At 48.2% G+C, this 18,975-nt stretch overlaps 1 protein-coding gene across 3 annotated transcripts; it reads right to left on the minus strand.

Annotated features, from left to right (window-relative positions):
- Positions 1-1,888: 1,888 nt before the first annotated feature.
- Positions 1,889-18,857, minus strand: MAP6D1 (MAP6 domain containing 1). Of its 3 annotated transcripts, none has more exons than XM_083849181.1 (3): positions 14,146-18,857; positions 6,251-6,368; positions 1,889-2,529 (listed from the first exon to the last, which is right to left on the minus strand). In XM_083849181.1, the coding sequence occupies exons 1-3, from the start codon at positions 14,613-14,615 to the stop codon at positions 2,479-2,481; spliced, it is 639 nt and encodes a 212-aa protein (XP_083705307.1). In that variant the 5' UTR covers positions 14,616-18,857; the 3' UTR covers positions 1,889-2,478. The 3 variants fall into 3 exon arrangements, with proteins under 3 accessions (XP_083705307.1, XP_083705308.1, XP_083705306.1); XM_083849182.1 differs by having other exon boundaries at positions 1,889-3,988; XM_083849180.1 differs by having other exon boundaries at positions 1,889-4,039.
- Positions 18,858-18,975: the final 118 nt, after the last annotated feature.

Below are 18,975 nucleotides of genomic sequence, written 5' to 3' on the forward strand. Positions count from 1 at the left end.
CCCTTCTGGCAAGAAGGGGCTCTGCCAAGCAGCTGCTCTCTGGCTCTGATGCGTAGGTATGTGTGTATCCTGCTCTGGTCCTTCCCCATTGGCAAAGGAAAACATCGGGCTGACCTGTAATGGGTGCCCAGAAGAAACTGAACCATCTGCTCAAGGAAATGAAGTCCTTGGCACAGGAGCAAGCAGTGTATCTGGGTCCCTGTGCGCTGTCTTGGTGCCATGAGAGCCTGCACCACCCAGAGCAAGGGATCGTCTGTCCGTTCTGTGCCACCTCTGCCCTGAAAGCACGCACAGCCTCTCTGGGATGAACAGCACCAACAGTCGGTTGCTGTAAAACGGACTGGTCCTTAGGATTGTGCATTACATTGGCAGACAATACAGAGAAAATCTCTGAATAAGGCAGAGGTAGAAAATTCGCATCTGATATTTCATGCCCCAAGGAATCCGTGCAACACGAAGAGAAATGCACAGTTTATAAAAGGAAATCATGTTATGCACAGAAAAATCATTAATGCGCTGCTTGTGAAGTTTCCAAGTCCAAGCGATGAGAATTGTTCTGAGTAATCCAGTATTTCACATCAGAGCTTCACCTGAGCATGGAGAAGTGCAGGTGTTCCCAGCTCCCTGGCATAACTGAGGCACAAACCTCTCTCTCAGCATCCCAACAGGCCAGGTATCCCTTGTCAGCAAGACAAGTCGAAACAAGCACGTTCAGTGTCATGCTGTAGGTAGTAAATACAAAGCTTCAGGTATAAGACTTTCCTTTTAAAGGATGTTTCTCTGTAAATCAGATCACCACTATTTCCAGTGTGACTCACAGTTTGAAAACACAAGATAGACTTGTATGTTAACCTAAAGCAATTGGGAAGACGAATATTAGTGTGAGAGCAATGTTGGAAGATGTCCCAGCATCGTGACTCCCTGGAGCCTGCAAAATCTGTAGATCTGCCCTCTTCAGAGGAACTTGGGCTGATACCTTTTGATTTTGCTAAGGTGGGCACTTCCTGTGAAAAAGCAGATGTGTCGCAGATGTCAGCAGCCAGTTGCATCACCCTGTCCCTTTCAGTGGTAAGTACCTACTTGGTTTTCCTTCTGTTCTTCCTGTTAGTTGAAGTCAGGCAACAGCACCATGAGTCTTTGGCTTTCTTCCAGAAGTCTTCTGAAGCATCACTCAAGGAGCTGGCATTGCAGTAGATGGGGGAGCTAGTTGCACAGCCAGTGCCTTCCTTACTTACTCACTAAAATGTTCTTAGGAACAATTGTAAAGCTATGGTCCATGTTAAAATTGAAAGCTAAGATCACTTTCCCCTGATCTGTGTGAGCTGGCAGAGTGAAACTAAGGTGAAACCGTGTGTTGCTTGTCCATTTCTGTTAACTGGGCACGTGCTGTGGGTACCACTGAAAAAGGAGTCCTGAGAGCACTGTATCTGAACTAGAATAGGTGTAGCCTTGGTGTGTCTGGTAGTGGAACGCAGCAAATCAGTGTCAATGGTTCAGCCCCCTTTTCCCTGTGTTGATGAACTGCATGCTGAATAGTTTGATTTCCCTTTGAAAATGTCTGGGAAAAATCCCACAAGTAATTATGAATTCTGCAGCTTTCAGCTCAGCACTTAGGTCACAGCTTGAAATGTGCTTTGCAAGCCATTGTTACGGGGGGGGGGGGGAGGCTGTGCCTGCAGATAAGCTTGAGGAATAAGGAATTGACTGCTGATGGCTGGTAATGCAGTCGGGAATCTTCCTGACACCTGGCTTGGTGTCCAGTGTGCTGTGCTGTCCTACAGGTGCAGCTGTGGGAAAGAAATGCAGTGACAAAATTGTGCTGCCGAGGTTGAATATCCAAGGGTTATGTTTTACAATTTAAAAAAAAAATGCTGGGAAAGAACCAATAGCCAAAATAAATTTTAATTTATTAAATTAAATCCAGTCCATTTGATAAAATACAAGCTCATTATATTTCCAGTTTATTTAAAACTGGGTTGATTTTTTTTAGAAATACACTGAATTAAGAGGAGAGACTATTTTCTTCTGTTAAAGCCCAGGATTGAAATGACTGAAATTGTTTGAACAAAACTGTTAAAAACATTATAAAGAGGTTAATCAAGCAGATTGATTTTTTTTTTTTTTTCTTAGAAACATCTAACATGCAAAACATTTAGTACGGTTTGAATGTTTCAAATTAATTCCTTGAAAAACGAGTCTCCTGAAAAATGATTTTGGCAAGCACTGGTATTACTGTACTTTCCTCTGGGTCCAAAAGCAAGAGTGAGTGGGAGAAGTGTCATCCCATGTCCAACCAAACACAGCTTGCTGCAGATGTTACCTGTTCTTGTTGCATTCGGTCCTACTGGTATGATGAACAGAGGTGGCAATATTCAATTCTCACATAATGCAGTAAGAAGGTAATGTCTGCATGAATTCCTGATATAATCCACATGCCAACATTTTCAATGCTGTTCTTATGGGAATCTTCAGCAATGGTTATGTGTTTGCAGAGTCCCCAAAGTTCATTAAATTTGCCATTGACTTCAGCTAGAGAGGAGGTTAAGAAAGAAATCCCCTGTGTTAAAGTCCATTTCATTACAGATGAATGAATATCTGATCATTGTTAGAGTCTGCGGAGTTTCTTTTCATTCTGGCCAACGCATTTGTATGTTTCAAACACAAAGTAAAAGTTTTGTGACTTTTTTGTCTCAAAAAAAAAAGTAAAAACATAAAGTAAGCAGTAAACTACTTACATTGGATAAGTCCTTGAGATAAAAACTGTAAACCCACTACACTCTGGATTAACAAAGGCTAAAGAAAATGGTTTCTTGTACCTCACATGTACTTCAGCAAAAGTTAAATACATGCTAATATTAATAAATAAATAAATCAGCTTTAGAATAATAACATTTAAAATGTATTATCTTAAAAATGAAGGATGTCTTACATTCTATGTTACATTTCTAAGAAGAGTTTATAAGTAACATTCACTTCTGGTTGTTCCTAGCATTAGCAAGATGCAGGCAGTAATTTAGGAATTTCAAGGCAATATTTTCCACCTTGCATATGCAAAGAGTTAACATTTATTAAAATTATTAGCATGTCCTTTTTATTAAAGGATCACGAATTGCTTTAGGTAAAATCCATATACAGTATTTACACTCAACAGCTATACAAATTACATGCATATTTAAATCCTCGGGAGCCTGGTATATATTTAGCTGACTCGGTGTCCATGCAATCCTCTCCAAACCAAGCTGGTGCATGGCCAGGGCTGTCTTCAGAAGTTCAGTCCCCTCTTGCTCTGCCGCCAGCCCTCCAATTTTGCAAATACCCAGCTTTCCATCCTTAAAGCCCCAGGTCACTGCATATGCCAGATTCAAAGTTCATCAGTGCTGGCTTGCCCCTGTGCTTCCTCCAGCTTCTAAAACAAACCTGGAAGTTCAGACCAGCCCCTTTGATGCTGTGAATTCTGGTGATGCCATCTGAGGTTTGTGTGAGAGGTTTGTCTTCTAGTTTCCAAAAAACTTCAAGAAGCTGAGAAGTCAGCCAGATGTTCCCTGTCTGGCCTATTTACTGGGCCTATTTAGAGGGTGCTACTAAATAAGACTTGTTTTGCTTTTAATCATCTGTCCTGCTTATTATGATTATTTGCCCTCCTGCCCTGTGCAGTTAGGCATAGGGATGTTGTCCGCAATACTGTCTTTGCTGCCCAAAGTCAATCTCCCAGTGTGATGCCAGCTGGCATAGTAATGAACCTGCTCCTGTGAAAAACTAGGTCGTTCCTTGCAGTGTGTTTTGCCAGTTCTGAATTGAGCGCTTTGCGTGTTCAGAGTAACTGTGTGTGCACATCACTAATCACTAGAGCTGCTTTTGATAATATCGGAGCTTTGATCTTAACACTCCTCATGAAAATTGCATAGTGATACATCTTATCAGAAACACATTTAAGCTGCCTGGGTGTGAGAAGGGTCCAGGTTCATACGTTGAGGATCCGTGATGGTGCCTGGAAAACAGCAGAAGGATTGGGGGAGAACCTGGTCTTCACCTCTGGGATCTAGTGGGGTGAGGGGGGAGAGAAACGTTAGTGTGACACAGGGTGCAACTGTCCAGAGAGTTTGAGGGTTCTTGAGCCTTGTGCCAATCCCTGCAAGACAAAGAGCTGCCCTCTTCACAAATCCCCCCTGACACGTACTTGACTAGCATCATGACAAATTCACTGCTGGACTGGTGCTGGATTAAAGTGAGGGGAGTTTTAGTGATGTGTGTCTGGCCCCTTAGCCTTTTGGAGACCGCCATCAGGGTTCTGTCAAAGTGCTCCACTGCAATGCTCTAAGGAGCCACAAGCTCACTGTGTTGTGAACAGACCTGGCACAGACCTGGAGTACCTGAAGGAGAAAGGGAGAAAACTGGGAGACCACTGGCTGTGCCAGTCTGTGAAACTACAACAGTTCTATCAGGGATATAAACTCCTCAGCTCTGGAAGAAATACAGAGATAACAGAAGTGATCAAAACTCTCACCTCTGTGGAGTCAAATTTTCACCCAATATGTAGCTGTTGTACTGAAGTTCGGCTGGATGCTTTGTGTCCTCCTAATGCTTAAAACCCGAAGGATTTGAAACAGGACTGGTCCTAGTTGTGCTGTGCCCAGGACACTGAGTGAATCTGGCCACAAAATGTAGCAGGTGGTAAGCTTTGCTGGGTACTGGGGTTCTGATAGCACCATCCAAGCAAAAAAGAAGAGCGAGGCCACAGGGAAAAAGTATAGGAAAAAAGCTATTGATCTGTTTGTTGTTGTTGCATTGTTCTGTGCTTTCCAGTCCTCTGGGGATGCATCTGACATGCTAAGGAGCAAGAGGAGTGTCCAAAATGACCTGTCCACAGCTCAGTAGCAGGATACAACCTGCAGTCTGAGTCCTACAGGCAAGCTGTCACAACATGATGTAAAGCTGATGCTCATGTGCCCAGTGAAACCATGGGCTTCAGGCAAGAGGTAATGTCTGAATGGCTACGTGTAAACTGGGGAGGAGTCCCATTTCTGTTTGAACTGGTGTTTCTTCGGCACCTTGTCCATTCCTTGCCTGTGCTGACTGTGCCAGAGGTGTTGCAGTGGCACCCACGAGCTCCAGGAAATGGGGCCTCTGCATGGTCCAAGGCACGGTGTCCTCGGTGGCGTGTTTTCATGTCTGGGATTTCAGTTTTCTCTTTCCCTTCCTCGAGAAGTGGGAGAGAGACTCTGAGGGTACATCTAGGAGCTCCTTTGGATCCTGTCCGCCAGGTTGGAAGCACAGGAGGGGAGTATGTCTTCACACAGTGCTGCACCCTTGGCCAGCGGAGGAGCTGTGTTCTACCCCAGGGCAGTACTGCCTGACTCATGACTCCCACTCCTCCCCTCCCCTCTGCTCTTTCTCCCTCTTCCTGCAGGGGCACGGGTCTCAGGTTGCCTGAGCCCAAGACACTGTCTTTTGCCCCTCCAGGGCCAAAATACACACCCTTAAACACGAGGGTCAAAATACAAGATTTAAGGGTTAACCACCCTGCTGGCCTCGTTGCTGCACCTCAGTAAGCAGCCCAGACTAGTCAGAGCGAGGAGGAAGTTTTGGTGAGGTTTGCAAATTCTCTCTTTCGCCTGAGGTGCCTGTCCCACTTTCAGTGGAGCTGGATATACCCATCGTGTGCCTCGTTGCAGCAATACGCCAGCAATCCTATGCGGAGGAGGTACTTTGCTGTCTGCTGATTAAACATTTCTTCCTTGTCTCCTCCAAGGCAAAGATTTACTTTTTACATGTGGCCCTGGAGGATGTGGTACCGTCAGAGACGGCAGCAGATGCTGCGCTGGGGAGCTCAGCCCCGGCTCTGCTCCCTGAGCCACTTGCTGCAGCCTGTGCTTGCCTTTGGCCACTGGTTGTGAAGCACCCTTCTCCACGGTGGTCTCATGCAAGTAGCTGCTAGCTAGAGCAGAGGATGTTAAATGGGCCTTACGCAGAGAGAGGTAATGGCACTTCCTACACAACATACCCAATTGTGGGAATGGCAATTCTTGGACTTCCTGGCTTTCATGCAATTTAAAATCTTGGTCTCGGGCTGAATTATGACATGGTATCGCTTCCTCTAGCATGTCTTTCTGAAAGCAAAGGGTAACCGCAGTCGGATAGGACATGGCATTACTCTACAACACACCACACTGGTAGCAAATGAGAGGAGTTCCTGATGCGTACCTTGGGTTTTAGCCACACTGACTTTGGGATTTTAAAAAATGTTTTTTACCTTAAAATCTGCCTTGTAACTTGTCTCTTGAACAAAATGGTCTTCAGGGATAATGAAGCCTTGCTTTGTCTTTATAGGCTTGGATGGTTTTGCTCCAGTCCAAGGGCGATACTCTTGCCTGAAATGAGATTGTCAAGACAAAAGAACCCATAAACCACAACATATTCACAGGGTACCTCTGCTCAGAGTGGTTGCAAACCCAGAAGGCAAGTCGGGTTACAGTCAGCTTATAATATTGAACTTAGATAACGCAATCTGGGAACAAAAGATCTTAGCCTAGAGGACTAACTTTCTCAAAAAGCCCAAACTGAAAGATGCATTAGGGCATAGACCCGTCTAACTGGCTGCCCTGGCTTCTCTCTTTTATTCTTGGCAATATGTGCTGTGTCTTGGAGGTGCTTGGTGCTTTCTTCCTGAATAAGAAAATGTCAGGGTAACTTTTTGCTTGATAGCATTTACTGACTCATTGGTCACTTGCAGTGCAAACCATCTTGGTTTGGCAATTCAGGAGTGCCGTCCTTGCATGCACAGAGGGAGGCCATCTGCTGATGTTCCTTCCTTTAGCTCTCTTGACACCAGGAATGTTCAACAATGTGTTCTGTATTGCACTTCTGTAGCAATGTAGGCTGAAATGCATCTGAAGGGAGACACCATCACACTTGCCAGATGCTTCAGCTAGTGGTTTCCTTCAAACGGGGGACAAATGCTTTGACTTTGCACGATATGTCTGAGAATAAGGCACTTGGGTGCCTCATCATTAGAGCTGTGGCATCTGTGGAATGGGTACAGAGACTGCGCGCTTGGAAAGAGGCGTATATTTTAAGAGCACTGAAGAGCATGCAGCTTCCCTCTGCTTTTTGGCTCCTCACAGACAGGCTTCGCTAATGCCTTCCTCGTTAGGACTTTTTAGATGCTGCAGTAGCAGGCAGCTGACCTGGCTTGTTTGCTCTCAGAGAAGGACAAGATAAGTCCGCTCTGTTTGCATATGAAGCTCTGACAACCTGTTTAGGCAGCTTCTGTAGCGAAAGGAGAGGAGGCTAACTAAGCTGTGACAAGTTGATGTTCACATGCTGGCATACCCCAGATAATAACCACACTTAACTGCACTTCACTTGATGGTTGTAGATAGGATCCTGAGTCATGACCCTGGCACAAGTCCTAAGCCATGTCCAGGCTAGAAAAATAGGCTTTGTTTTTAATATGCTGAGCCTAGCTTTGACCACAGCCCTTCTAATTTTCATTTTTTTCCAAGCATGCTATTTGCTTTTTTGATAGTGACTGCAAATTCCTCTTTAAAAAGTCTTATTTAAAGTATATAAGCGTGGAGTAGTAGTTTAGCACGTGTAGTTTGATTCTGATCTTTTTAATATATTGCTAGAATACACGCTGCCTGGATTGTGCTTGATTTCTAAACACAGTTTCAACCTTAAAATGCTGCCTCTTTTGTTGGTTGATTTGTAGACGTGGGGTACAGCCCTGGAGCACACCTAACCTAGAGACAACCCTGCAAACTAAGTTAATTCTGAAGAGTTGTTGCTATTTATTTCCTGCCTGCACTGCCCTCCTGGCACAAGGCAATGGGCAGGAGCCCACAGCCGGGGCTGGCAGCCGGTCGTCAGCTCGTGTAGTGGCAGGGCGAGTTCTTAAATGCACTCAGAATTAGTGACAGATGTTGCCCTACAGGAGAGCTTCCCACTCCTGGGAAAGCACAACCAGGCCCTGGTGGGGCTGTCCATGGGCACTGCAAATCTTGTCTGTAATCAGTTTGTTCCTGCTGTTCTGAGCTGCCACCTCTTGCCTTCTCGGCGTCTTGCTTTTCAGGCTATCTCAGGCAGCAGGTAAGTGCCTGCGTGGCTCTCCTGGTGGCAGTGGTGCAATCCCTGAGGCTTTAGCACCTCCAGGTAAGGAAGCACCTCTGCAGAAAGGTGATTTTGGCCAACTGGTGCCCCAGGAAGGCAACCTTTCAGCAGGCAATCCCAGACAATTGTGAATGCTGAGCTAAATCTAGCTCTGCTCTGCTGCACAGCCAGAGGGAAGATGCTGGCTGGGCAAACTACCAGCAAAATGGTACAAAGCCATCAATTACATCCCAGCAGTTCCCAGCCACTCGAGCCTGCTATCCCCTAGAAAGCTGGACTGCCCCAAGGATGCTGATGGCATCGGTTCTTAACCACTCATTCTTGCGACGGCTGGCCTCCCTGCTGCACTGCCCTGCAGGGGAGCGTGTCCCCAGCTTTCAGGGAACAACTGGGCCTGTTCCTTTCAAGGAACAACTGGAACAACTGTCTGCAGCCAGCTCTGGCTCAGTGCTCTGCAGCAGATCATTTGCTGATTTGGCAGGCCCCCAAAGACAGTTCTTTTGGATCGCAGGACCCTCATTTTGGCCGGAAGCCGAGTTGTTCTCCTCACAGCCTGGAGAGACAGAATGACTTTTGAGGTACCCGCATGCAGGAGGTGCCTTGTCCAAGATCACATGAATTGCATTTACTTGCAAGAGAACGACATCATGGGAGGGGAAATTACAGGAGTGATGTGGAGGAGGGGAGAGCCCCGCATAGTCTGACAGCCAGCTGCTGCTGGGGATGAACATGAGACACTGACTGCTGCTGGAGGTGGTCATCTTCATCCTTCCTGCACTACCCCTCTTCTTCCTCCCCAGACAGCAGCTCTCAGTTTACTTTGGGGGTGCTCAGAGCAGCACTGGGATGGGGACTGTTTTGCTTCTCTAGTTGTTAAAAGGTGACAGCGTGCGCTATGAATGCCTTTCGCTGAGATGGAGGGCACTTCTACCAGGGCTGGAAATCACAAACTGCCTGGGCCGTTCACAGTACTGGGGCTGCCATTTCCAGGCAGATTTACTTTCAGCATTTATAATATTCCTTTGCCCTGTACTACAACACCACTGCCATCACTGTTGGCATTTTGGTACCTCATCTTTATGTCATGGCTTACTTTGTATATTTAATTATCAGTGGTGTTCTGAGCCGCTGCATTATAATCCCATTTTTTTATTTAAGAAGTAGAGAAAAAGGCTCATCCTGTACAGCTGGAGGTAACTCTGAGCTACACTGCCTGACCTAGACTGCCTTTAGTCCTCCACTGACCTCTTCCTTCTAATGGCTGGCACACCAGCGAGCATTAAGCAGCATCATTAACATTTTCCATGATTTCCCTTCAGAGGCAAAGCTGTGCGCGCAGTTTCTGTTGTTCACATTTCCTTTCCAAAGTGCACAGTAGCCCAGCTTCCTGCTGGGGAAGCCAGACCAGTGCGTGCGGCTGTGAGCCGCAGCTTCTGGCGTGGCCGTGCTGCCAGCCCTGCGGGGGCACGGGGAAGTTTTGCCCAGGCAGAGCAGGGCGCTGCAACAGGGCCCTGTCAGCTGAGGGCCACGAGGCATGGACACAGGGGCGAGAGCTCTGCAGGATGGCCAAAAAAACCCTCAAGCATCATACTGTTGCTTGAGGGGAATTTGGGGTGTTTGATCTGTTCCCAGACAGAGCCCCAAGGAAGGAGCACTTGTGGTGGGGTGAGAGGACGGGCAGCTGACGTCCTCTTATCAGAAAGCTATGGGAGTGGGGGGCTGAGGGCAGGTCTCGGGTCTTGGTTTCTGCCTTTTCCCATTTCCCCTTCTTTCTCCTTTTCATCTAATGTAGGTTTGGGTGCACTTTGACTGGAGGAAATTCCTCCTAACTTTATGCAACAGCTTTGAGTCTTCCCCATTTCAGTTCTGCAGCCTACTTGGCAGCACAGCCAACCTCTCCCGCACGCCTTTCCACCCGCCTCGTGCTCTCCTCCCACGGCTCCGTCCCCCTTCCCCCAGCCAGGCTCTGCAGAGCACGTCTCTCTGGATCTATCCCAGTGCCTGCACCAAGCAAGCTTACTTGTTAAGTACCATAAAAATCAGGGCTTCAGTATTAATTTCCCCAAGCAGCAAGATACTTAAGAATGTAAAGATAACATTAAGCCTTGATTATAAAAGATTTACTCCTATTATTAAGGATAAGCATGTGTTTAAATATCTTGCTGGATCACGGATGAAGCTTCTTGCACACAGTACTCCTAACCCTGCCAGCTCACGTGTGCTCTGAACATCGGTGCAGGTATTTTTTTTTTCTTTCTGCACGTCTGAAATAAAATGGTGTTCACTGGGCAGCAGTGACCACAGTTCACCTTGGCCTTCTGTGGAAGCAGTATTTGAAGGCAGGCAGGCAGTATAGACAGCAAAATGACGTGCTCTGTGACTGCACCAGTAGCACTGGGGAACAAGGATTGTTCCCCTTCGTTCTGTGGTATCTCCTCTGGTGGGGAGATCCCTGCTCTGTGGTCACAGTGCTGAGCACATGCAGAGGAAGGTGGGAGCTCAGCTCACCAAGGGATCTCCCACCCTGCTGTTTCCAAAACCGTTCATGAGGGCACATCAGGCCTTCACCCCCGAACAACCCCAGCGCTTCACACGTTTTCTTTTCCTCAAAGCAGCAGACCAGAATTGCTCACTCCCTGCGAGCAGCAAGCCTTGCTGATTTCAAGGCCTCCAGTTTGGTCTGCTTTGCTGCTGCGCCTCCACATCCACTCACAAGCCGGGTGCTCTCAGCCCTCACGCCCACCCAAACCACTGATGGTGCTGGAACACCAGCTTCAGAGATGAGGCGCTGCTGGGGGCTGGCACTGGGCGCGTGTGCAGAAACTCAAGCTGTCCTCCCCCTTCCCTGAGCGCAAATACAAGAAAAGCTGATGGCTGGGGGAAGAGACAAAACAGTCACAGCTCTGGTGCGATGCATTTGAAACGCTTTCCCAAGGCTGGCAGGTTACGGAAGGGGAAACTGAGGTCTGAAGTGACTCAAACAAATACAGCTGAGCCTCAACCAGAGCTCTCCTCTCAGCAGGACCAGGACCAGCCCCAGCAGAGCAGTCATGCCCTCGTCCCATTGCCTTCCATCAAGGCAAAAACAGGTGATGCCCAGCGAACAGGACCTGCTGGAGATGCGTTGCTGATAGCACCAGCTTCTCTCATCCACTGTAGCAAGGAGCTAAGTAAGCCACCCATCCATTTCTAAATGCAATCAGGACCTAGTGCTACAATTAACGGCACTCAAATCTCTGCTGTGTCAGAATTATGTAGCACCTGCGACTCACTGCTGAACGACAGGAGCCCCTTCCATGACCCCAAACGAGGTGTGGAGGGGGTGGCTCAGTGCTTCCTTCTGCCTCCTCCTGCGTCCACCTGATGCAATCTACTGCAACCCTCTGCAGCAGTTCCCGGGATCTTTTCGCAGTTGGAGCACATCCCATTTTAGCCTTTCAAGTGCAGCTCGTATCAATCCTCCTTGGTCTGTATGCCTGAGCTCCCCCTGTGGAGCCCGGCATGGCTTTGACTTCAGTTGGAGCCTGCAGAGCTCCAGCTATAAAATCCATGCAGAGAGCTGTGGACACAGGGCAATGTTCTGGAGAGTGGGCTGCCATGTGGCCTCCTACCCTTTGTGCAGAGTTGTTAGTTCATAATTAAAAATTTGCCTCCTCAAAGAGAGGAAGGCATTTTTCTGATCCCCCCTCTATGTTTATGTTTCTTTTGGCCCTGGAAAGACTCCTACAAAGTCCCAAGGCATGGGACTGCTCTTTTGGTCTTGGTCGCTGATGTTCTGCTAAACGTCGGTCTGACTGGCTGCACCACGTGCAAGGAAACAGCTGGTTTTGTATGCAGCTGGGTTTCCTTCTGTGCTTAAAAAAGAGCGCAGAGAGAAAGATGTAGCAGGAACTTGCAGAAGGAAGTCTCACCGAAGGATCGAACTGATGCACAAAAACAGATCAAGCGATGCCGGATGGTGCCGGGGATTCATTGCTGCACTTGTATGCTCCATGAGAACAAACGTGCACTGGAGTGTTGTAGAAACATGCCGTCAAAATCCCCGAATTAAAAATAACCGAACAAGAACCCCAAACACGAAAACCCCATCAGCTTACTGAACTAAGCAAAAAAATGCCAACGCCATTAAAAGCTTGGAACGGACCAAGTACCAATGCCAACTTTTCTGCACTGTCCTTCTGAAACCAGTCCTTCCCTTAGGACCTCATCTCTTTAACATGAAACAAGCCCAGCTGGGGCTTGTTTTGCCCACCCTTGTGATGACCCAGCTTGCCGCAGAGCCTGCTGATGTACCTGCAGTGCATATAAATCAAACGACCACTTCTTGTGAGTGGCCCCAGCTGGTTCACGTACAGAGCCTGCTCCTCAGGGTTGCTTGGAGTCACAGACAGCAACAGTAGAAAAGAGGGAATTTATGGCATGGTTCTCCCTTGAAAGGAAATGAAGGCACACACCAAAATGTGTGCACTTTCCACCTTTGCTCCCCATGTCGTTTTATTTATTTTTTTTATTTTGAATGTGACCACTGAGGAGCTGCTGTGTGCACAAGGGGGGTCCCTCTGGCCTTCACCAGAGGGGAAGATGAAGAGCACCAACGCCGAACAGTGCTGTTCAGCTGCTGCCTGCAGGTAAGTGTTTGCGCACTGTGATGCTGCCTTTGGAAGACAACAAGGTGAAGAGGAAAAGTGGTCTGCTCTGTAGTTAGTGAAGGTGGCCTTGTAGTTGTGCAGGCTGAAAACTGTGTGCGTGCTGTGGACTGCTGGTGCCCCAAGTGGAACTGGAAATGAGCAAGTAGTAGACAGGTACCAACTGCTCCCCTCCTGCTTAGTCTCCCTTGAAAAAAGGAAAAGCAATGACGCATGAGAAAATGTTTTCACAGCCTGCAAGGCTATTGTGGGCTTCTCTCTTGCTGTTAGTTGTGGCTCCTGTGACTTACCTAGGGTACAGTCAGTTGTTGTCAGTGGTATGGGGATTTCTTACACTTGCAGTATTGCACTAGGTGGCAATTCAAAAAAGCTGGGGGAATTACTAGAATAAGACAAATGTGGTTTGACTTGCGTAGGGCCTGTCTGCATGTAGCCTTCAGGCAGCTTAAATGTGGCTCATGGAGAGCCCTGCTCTGGGGCAGCTGCCCTGCTCCTGCCTTGACCTGCACTGCTCTGCTGGGGTGGGTTCCTTGGCTACCTGCAAGCCTTACTTTTTGTAAAATTTCTGCTGTGATTTGCTCCCTGGTATCTCGCGCAGCCAGCTTTGTCCCGCGATCTGCAGACTTTCCCCTCTTTTATTACATAGGGAGCCCTGGGTAGGAATAGCCGAGCCGGGGAGGAAAGGCATGCGAAGTGGCTGGGCAGGGAGGCTGTGGCTCTGCTGCACTCTGCATGGGGGGTGTTCAGCAACAATTTGGAGACAGCTGCATTTCTGAAAGCTGAACCTTGCCGCTGGTGTGTTAGAAAGGTTTCCTTGACACAGTAATTTCTGTACTGCTTTGAAATCTCAAAGTGCTTTTCAGGGCCAGCCATCGCTCTGTGACTGTTCTGGGAGATGCAGCAGCGGCAAGACAAGGCGAGCAGTGTAGCTGTGCCTTCTCCAGCCGGTGCGGACTGTGAGTGCAGGGCAGCTGCCGGGGCAGAGGGGAGCAGGATCAGTGCTGCGCTCCTGCAGGGCACCCCGTGCGCGTCTTCACAGCACCGCACTAAATAATGTCGTGAACCGCAATCATCGAGGGAAGCGCTGCGTGGGTACCCGCGGCACAATCGGCGTCTGAACACTTGTGGCTCTGTTAGAATGAGATGAATTCCCCTATGAATCCATCTCGCGGCACACCACAGTCCCCAAGCCCCGTTAGGAGGGGGCGGGCGGTACGAACGAGCCGCAGCCATGCAGCCAAAGCCCCGCACCTCCCGCCGAGGCGCGCCCGGCCCCGCCGCTCGCTCGGGAACCGGGGGGGCTGCGGTGGGGCAGAGCGCCCGGGAAGGCGTCGCCGAGTCCCCGGGGCTCGTTGGAAGCCGGCGCCCCCCGCCCCGAGCCGCCCGTTACCTGTAGGACGTGGTGTGGCCGCCGGCTGGCGGCGAGCGGGGCCGGAGCTGCTCGGGGCCGCCGGGGCCGGGCAGGGGGCAGGCGGCGCGGCTCGGGGCGGCCGCGGGCAAGGCGGGGGGCTCGGCCCCGGCCCGGCCGCCGCCCCAGGGGAAGGGCGCCCGCCGCGGGAGCGGCCAGGCTCGGAAGTCCCGGCGGTACTGCGTCTCCGCCGCCGGGGGCTCCCCGGCAGGGCCCTTCCTGCGGCCCCCCGGCTGCCCGGGGGCGGCCCGCGGGCGGGGGGCGGCGGGCGGGCGGCGGCAGCCCCGGGGCGGGGGGGAAGCGCCGCCGCTCTCGGGCCCCCCGGCCGCCTCCTCGGGCTCGTCGATGGCCGAGTAGTTGTGGATGGTGAGCGGCACGGAGAGGTCCGACTTGTCCAGCTGGCTCCAGAAGCGCGCCAGGCAGCACACCCGGCTGATGCAGGGCCAGGCCATGGCCGCGGCGCCCGCAGCCGGCTCCGGTCCTCATCGGCGGCTCCTCCTCCTCCTCCTCCCCCCGCCGCCCCTTCCCCGCTCCGGGGCTCGGGGTCGGTCCCAGCCGTGCTGCGAGGGGCGGTGTTCGCGCAGGGACCCGGCGAGAACGGCGAGCTTCGCGGTGCGGGTCCCCGACAGAGCGGCTTGGCTTCGGAGGCGCTACCTGCTGCCCGAAACCCGAGCGCCTCTTGGATGCACTACTGCATACACGATCCACCGATATTACCGCTTGCTGGGGACCGGAGCTTGCAGGTTTTCTTTGCACGTTTGGGGGTCTCAAACAAAACGGTCCCGGTGCAAATCACTGACGCTGACAGAATTACGCTGGGGATAAATCTGGCTTTTGAAATTGGACATCTTATGTAATAAGTGGCTGCGGGCCATGATGCTCCTCCACAATTCCCCACTCAGTGTGTTATGGAGAAAGCTGAATCTTGTGGTAGGTTGCTGAACTATGAAATACGAGGCTGTAAAAGTGAAGCATAAGCAGACTCTACCTATTAGAAAACCATCTATTTAAAAGCTAATGGGTACCTCATTTTAGAAAGTAATCTAGTTACAGATGGTTGGTTATCTGGTAAGACTGAAAAACAAAGTAATTGTGCAGTGAAACTCAGAAGGCTGAGATTTACTGCTCTCATTCAGCTAAGCCATCTAACCTGTGGTGCATTAGCACCTCAAACTTAGGTGAGATTGGGACCTGATTCCGGTAGAAAGGACAGACAAACCTGGCTATGGGCTATGACCAGACCTCTCCTTGAGTGTCTGGCCTCTCTGTGAAACAGCTACAGAAGGATAGATAGACATCCCTTACAGCTAATCCTGTTGTCCAAAACATACGATTTGACACTTGCTGGTGCTACTAGCTGTTTTAATTACTTGTTTTTATGTGTGTCAGGGCAAGGAGGCTCAGAAATTTGAGATAAAATTGTGGTCCCATGGAGAAATCCTGCCTAAATATGTGGGATATCAGACGCTCAGTTTTACTTGTTGCCCCCAAACTTCAGACAGTACCCTAGTTCTAGGAGTAAGTGGGGAACCACTTAATTTTCTGGTGCTCTTTACATTTTTTTTTCCTAGAACTGTTCTGCTCTATGTAGTAATGTTACCAAAATACCATTTATTTTTAAAATTTAGACACTTTATCCTAGTCAAGAAAAATGTTTTTACAGTCTGGGCAAAAACAGAACATCCATTTGATTGTGTTATTACTGGCAAAGTACAAATGCTGCTCTGATCCTTGTTTGTAGGCCTGATTGAGCAAAATACATCAAGGAATAAATGGGATGTCTCTGCTGCCACTGTGCCTGCCGCTTCCTAGTACTGCTCTGGCACTGCGCGTCTCAGAGCCCAGCTATGGTATCGGCGAGGGCTTCGAGTAGCTGCTCACGCCGGCGTGTAGGATGAGGTTGGCACAAGGGGCTATCTCAGACAGGGAAACCAGGAGGAGCTCGACGAGATTAAAAAGTAGACTGCATTTAGAAGAGATTTATCATGATTAAGGGGGGGGGGGGGGGGAGATACTGCAACAGTAAGTCAAAGACAAGCCTGTAAATCATAAAGTAAAATAGCTTTTACTGTCAGGGATGGGAACTGAAAGCTCAGTCAGGCTGTTCTAATACTAAAATGAAATTTCAGGGGAGCTGATCAGTACTCTGGAGCAAAATATTCCTTAAACATGGTAAGGCCACGCTAGACTTTCTTAAAACCCTTGAAAAGGTGAACAATTGTGCTTATTCATGTTTAACCATGACTTCATACTTACAACTGTTTTTTTCCCCCCAACACAAACACTAGATGATGTCTCTGCCAAGCATCTGTATAATTACCACATTGTATCTTTAGTCACAATAATAGGCTCTTTGAAAAAGGGGAAAGAAGCCTTTCCGTGCAGCATGTGCTTTTTTTCGTTGTTGTTTTGTTGGTGATGGTGGTGCTCTTGCATTCTTGTAACTTCTTTGCCATTCAAAGATGTGACTGAATATTGAGATACTGGCACATATTGATGCTAGGTTTTGGAAGAAGGGCACTTCTTTGTCAGAAAGGTATCTGCTGTAGTGAGCTGTTCTAACTCCAGGCCATTCCTCATCTGCCTGAACTGAGTACTGACTTTCCTATTGCAGTCTGAAAGTTGTTTTGGTCCAGAGAAGACCATTTAACTTTGGTAGACAGTGCTGCGTGAAGGCTGAGGTACAAGGTGACACGGAACTTGCTGCTTGGCCACATGAATGCTTTTGTACCGCCTTGCTCGTGGAACTTCTAGAAGTATTTAACATTTGCGTGGAAAACTCAGATATTGACTAACCTCTCAAAAGGTGAATCCTGCTAACCCTAAGCTTAAGGTAAACTAAACTTCAGCATGAAACCCCCTAACCACAGCTGCTGCCTGAAACAAACAGTGTCTTCTGAACCTCTCTGGCTGTTCCAGGCTGCTTTTCAGGAGTGTTGAGCCCCTGCAGCTCTGAGAATTGAGCAGAAGTGCAGGCACTACCTCTGAAGGATCAGCCTGAAACATCTCGGTACTCATTTGCAACCTTCCAGCAAGCTGAAAGGGTACAGCAATACCATGCTGCTCTCGCAGGTCTAACTGACCACAAGAGTAGGATTCCAGTCTGTGCCAGCAATACAGGGACATGACTTTCAAACTTTGAGGCAGGCATTGACCAATGTGGTAAAGAACTTAACTATGATCTTGGCTTATTCTTCTAGGCAGATCATGTCCTTCAGGCTTACACATCTCCTGCACTGTTACTCCTTGCTGCTTTCAGTCAGGATCTTTAAATCCCATTCTCAAATAAAGTATTGCTGAAGAGACTAAAAGTTGTAGAGTAGACAAGATGAAGGGGGGAAATAAAAAAAAGTGGTCAAAGACACCACATGTGTTTTAAGTATGAGCAAAACCAGCATGGGAAACACTGTGAGCTACAGCTTTTGAGCTGCTTTTGGCATGAAGCATTCCCTCATGTGTCATAAGCCTGTTTAATGGCCATCTGCTGCTGTCTTCTCCCTGCTGCTGCAGGCAGTGGCTCCTGCTGGAAGCAGTGCATCCTGCTCTACAGCTAGCTGCCCTCTGCTGTGTGCAGTATTGCACCAGGCCCGAAGCCCTAGAAACTGGCCTGCTTAGCCCTGAGTATCAGAGAAGGGAGGAGAAAAGGAGGGAGAAATGAAAAGAATTAGAAATGTGAAGCTGGAAAGCTTCTGGCATTGAGCAAAAGGTACAGTAGGTACTCTTTCATTTTAAGCATTTAAGTAAACAGATACTTAAATGAGCAAATCAAAGTGTCTCATTTTCCAAGGGAGGAAAAGAAATGCTTTAAGTTTTGCTAAGTAAAATGACAGACTGAGCACTAGTCTATGACAGTATGAGAGTTCACAGCAAGCTTGTACTCAATCACAACAGCTGGTGCTGTTTAGCACTGTTGTTTACACATGCAGAAAATGTAATTTCTGTATTGCATTATGCTTAATTTTTTTTTAAAAAAAGTCTATTTGTTTGCACTTAAAGATGCAGCATGTTCCTCAGCAGGTCAGTCCATTTGGAATGACTAATCTAACCTACAGCATGGAGTTAAGGGTTTGTTTCCCCTAGTTTGTATCTGGGCAGACTGCTCAGCCTCTTGCAAGGGACAGGCACACAGTAGTAGCAGACCCAAGATTCAACTTGTGTTTTTATTTGTGTAATTAGGAACATTGGCCACAGTACTGTGGTCAATCTTACTTTAGCAGTTGCTTCTGGTTACAATATTACTGATCTCAGCCTCTTCCATTTTTGTTGAAGCTGCTTATTTCTTTTTTAACAGCAGATTCTGAATCAAATGTTACTGTTCTGAAATTCTTACAAAAAACCTTAAAGGAATCTACCGAGAGAGCACAACTTAAAGATTAATGCAGTAGAAGAGAGAGAAAGCAGTATAACTTAAGGTAAAATGTCTAAAACCCCAGTGTAGGAAATTCTTCCACTCACATAATTATGAAAGAGTTAAACATATCTTGTTAGTAAAGTGTAACAAGATACGACAGCATTTTGGAAGCAGACAGACATTAAGACATTGAATAAGCTGATGAATAAAACTGGACCATTAACCAGGATGTCTACCTGTACAAACCTGACAGTATTGCTGCATGTATTTCAAGTTTAGATCAGAAGAGACCATTGTCTTAACTAACCCAATCTTTTCGACAATAAAGACCACTGAACTTCATCATAGTAGCATTATGCTGAGTCCAAGTAGGCTATGTCTAAATCTAGAAAAGCACCCAGTGCTGACTGGTGAACGCTAGGGGATAGGGATCTGTTAATTCCCTCAATTTTTCAAATAGG

This window comes from Anser anser, assembly GCF_964211835.1.
Source record: "Anser anser genome assembly, chromosome: 9".
NCBI classification, from domain to species: Eukaryota; Metazoa; Chordata; class Aves; order Anseriformes; family Anatidae; genus Anser; species Anser anser.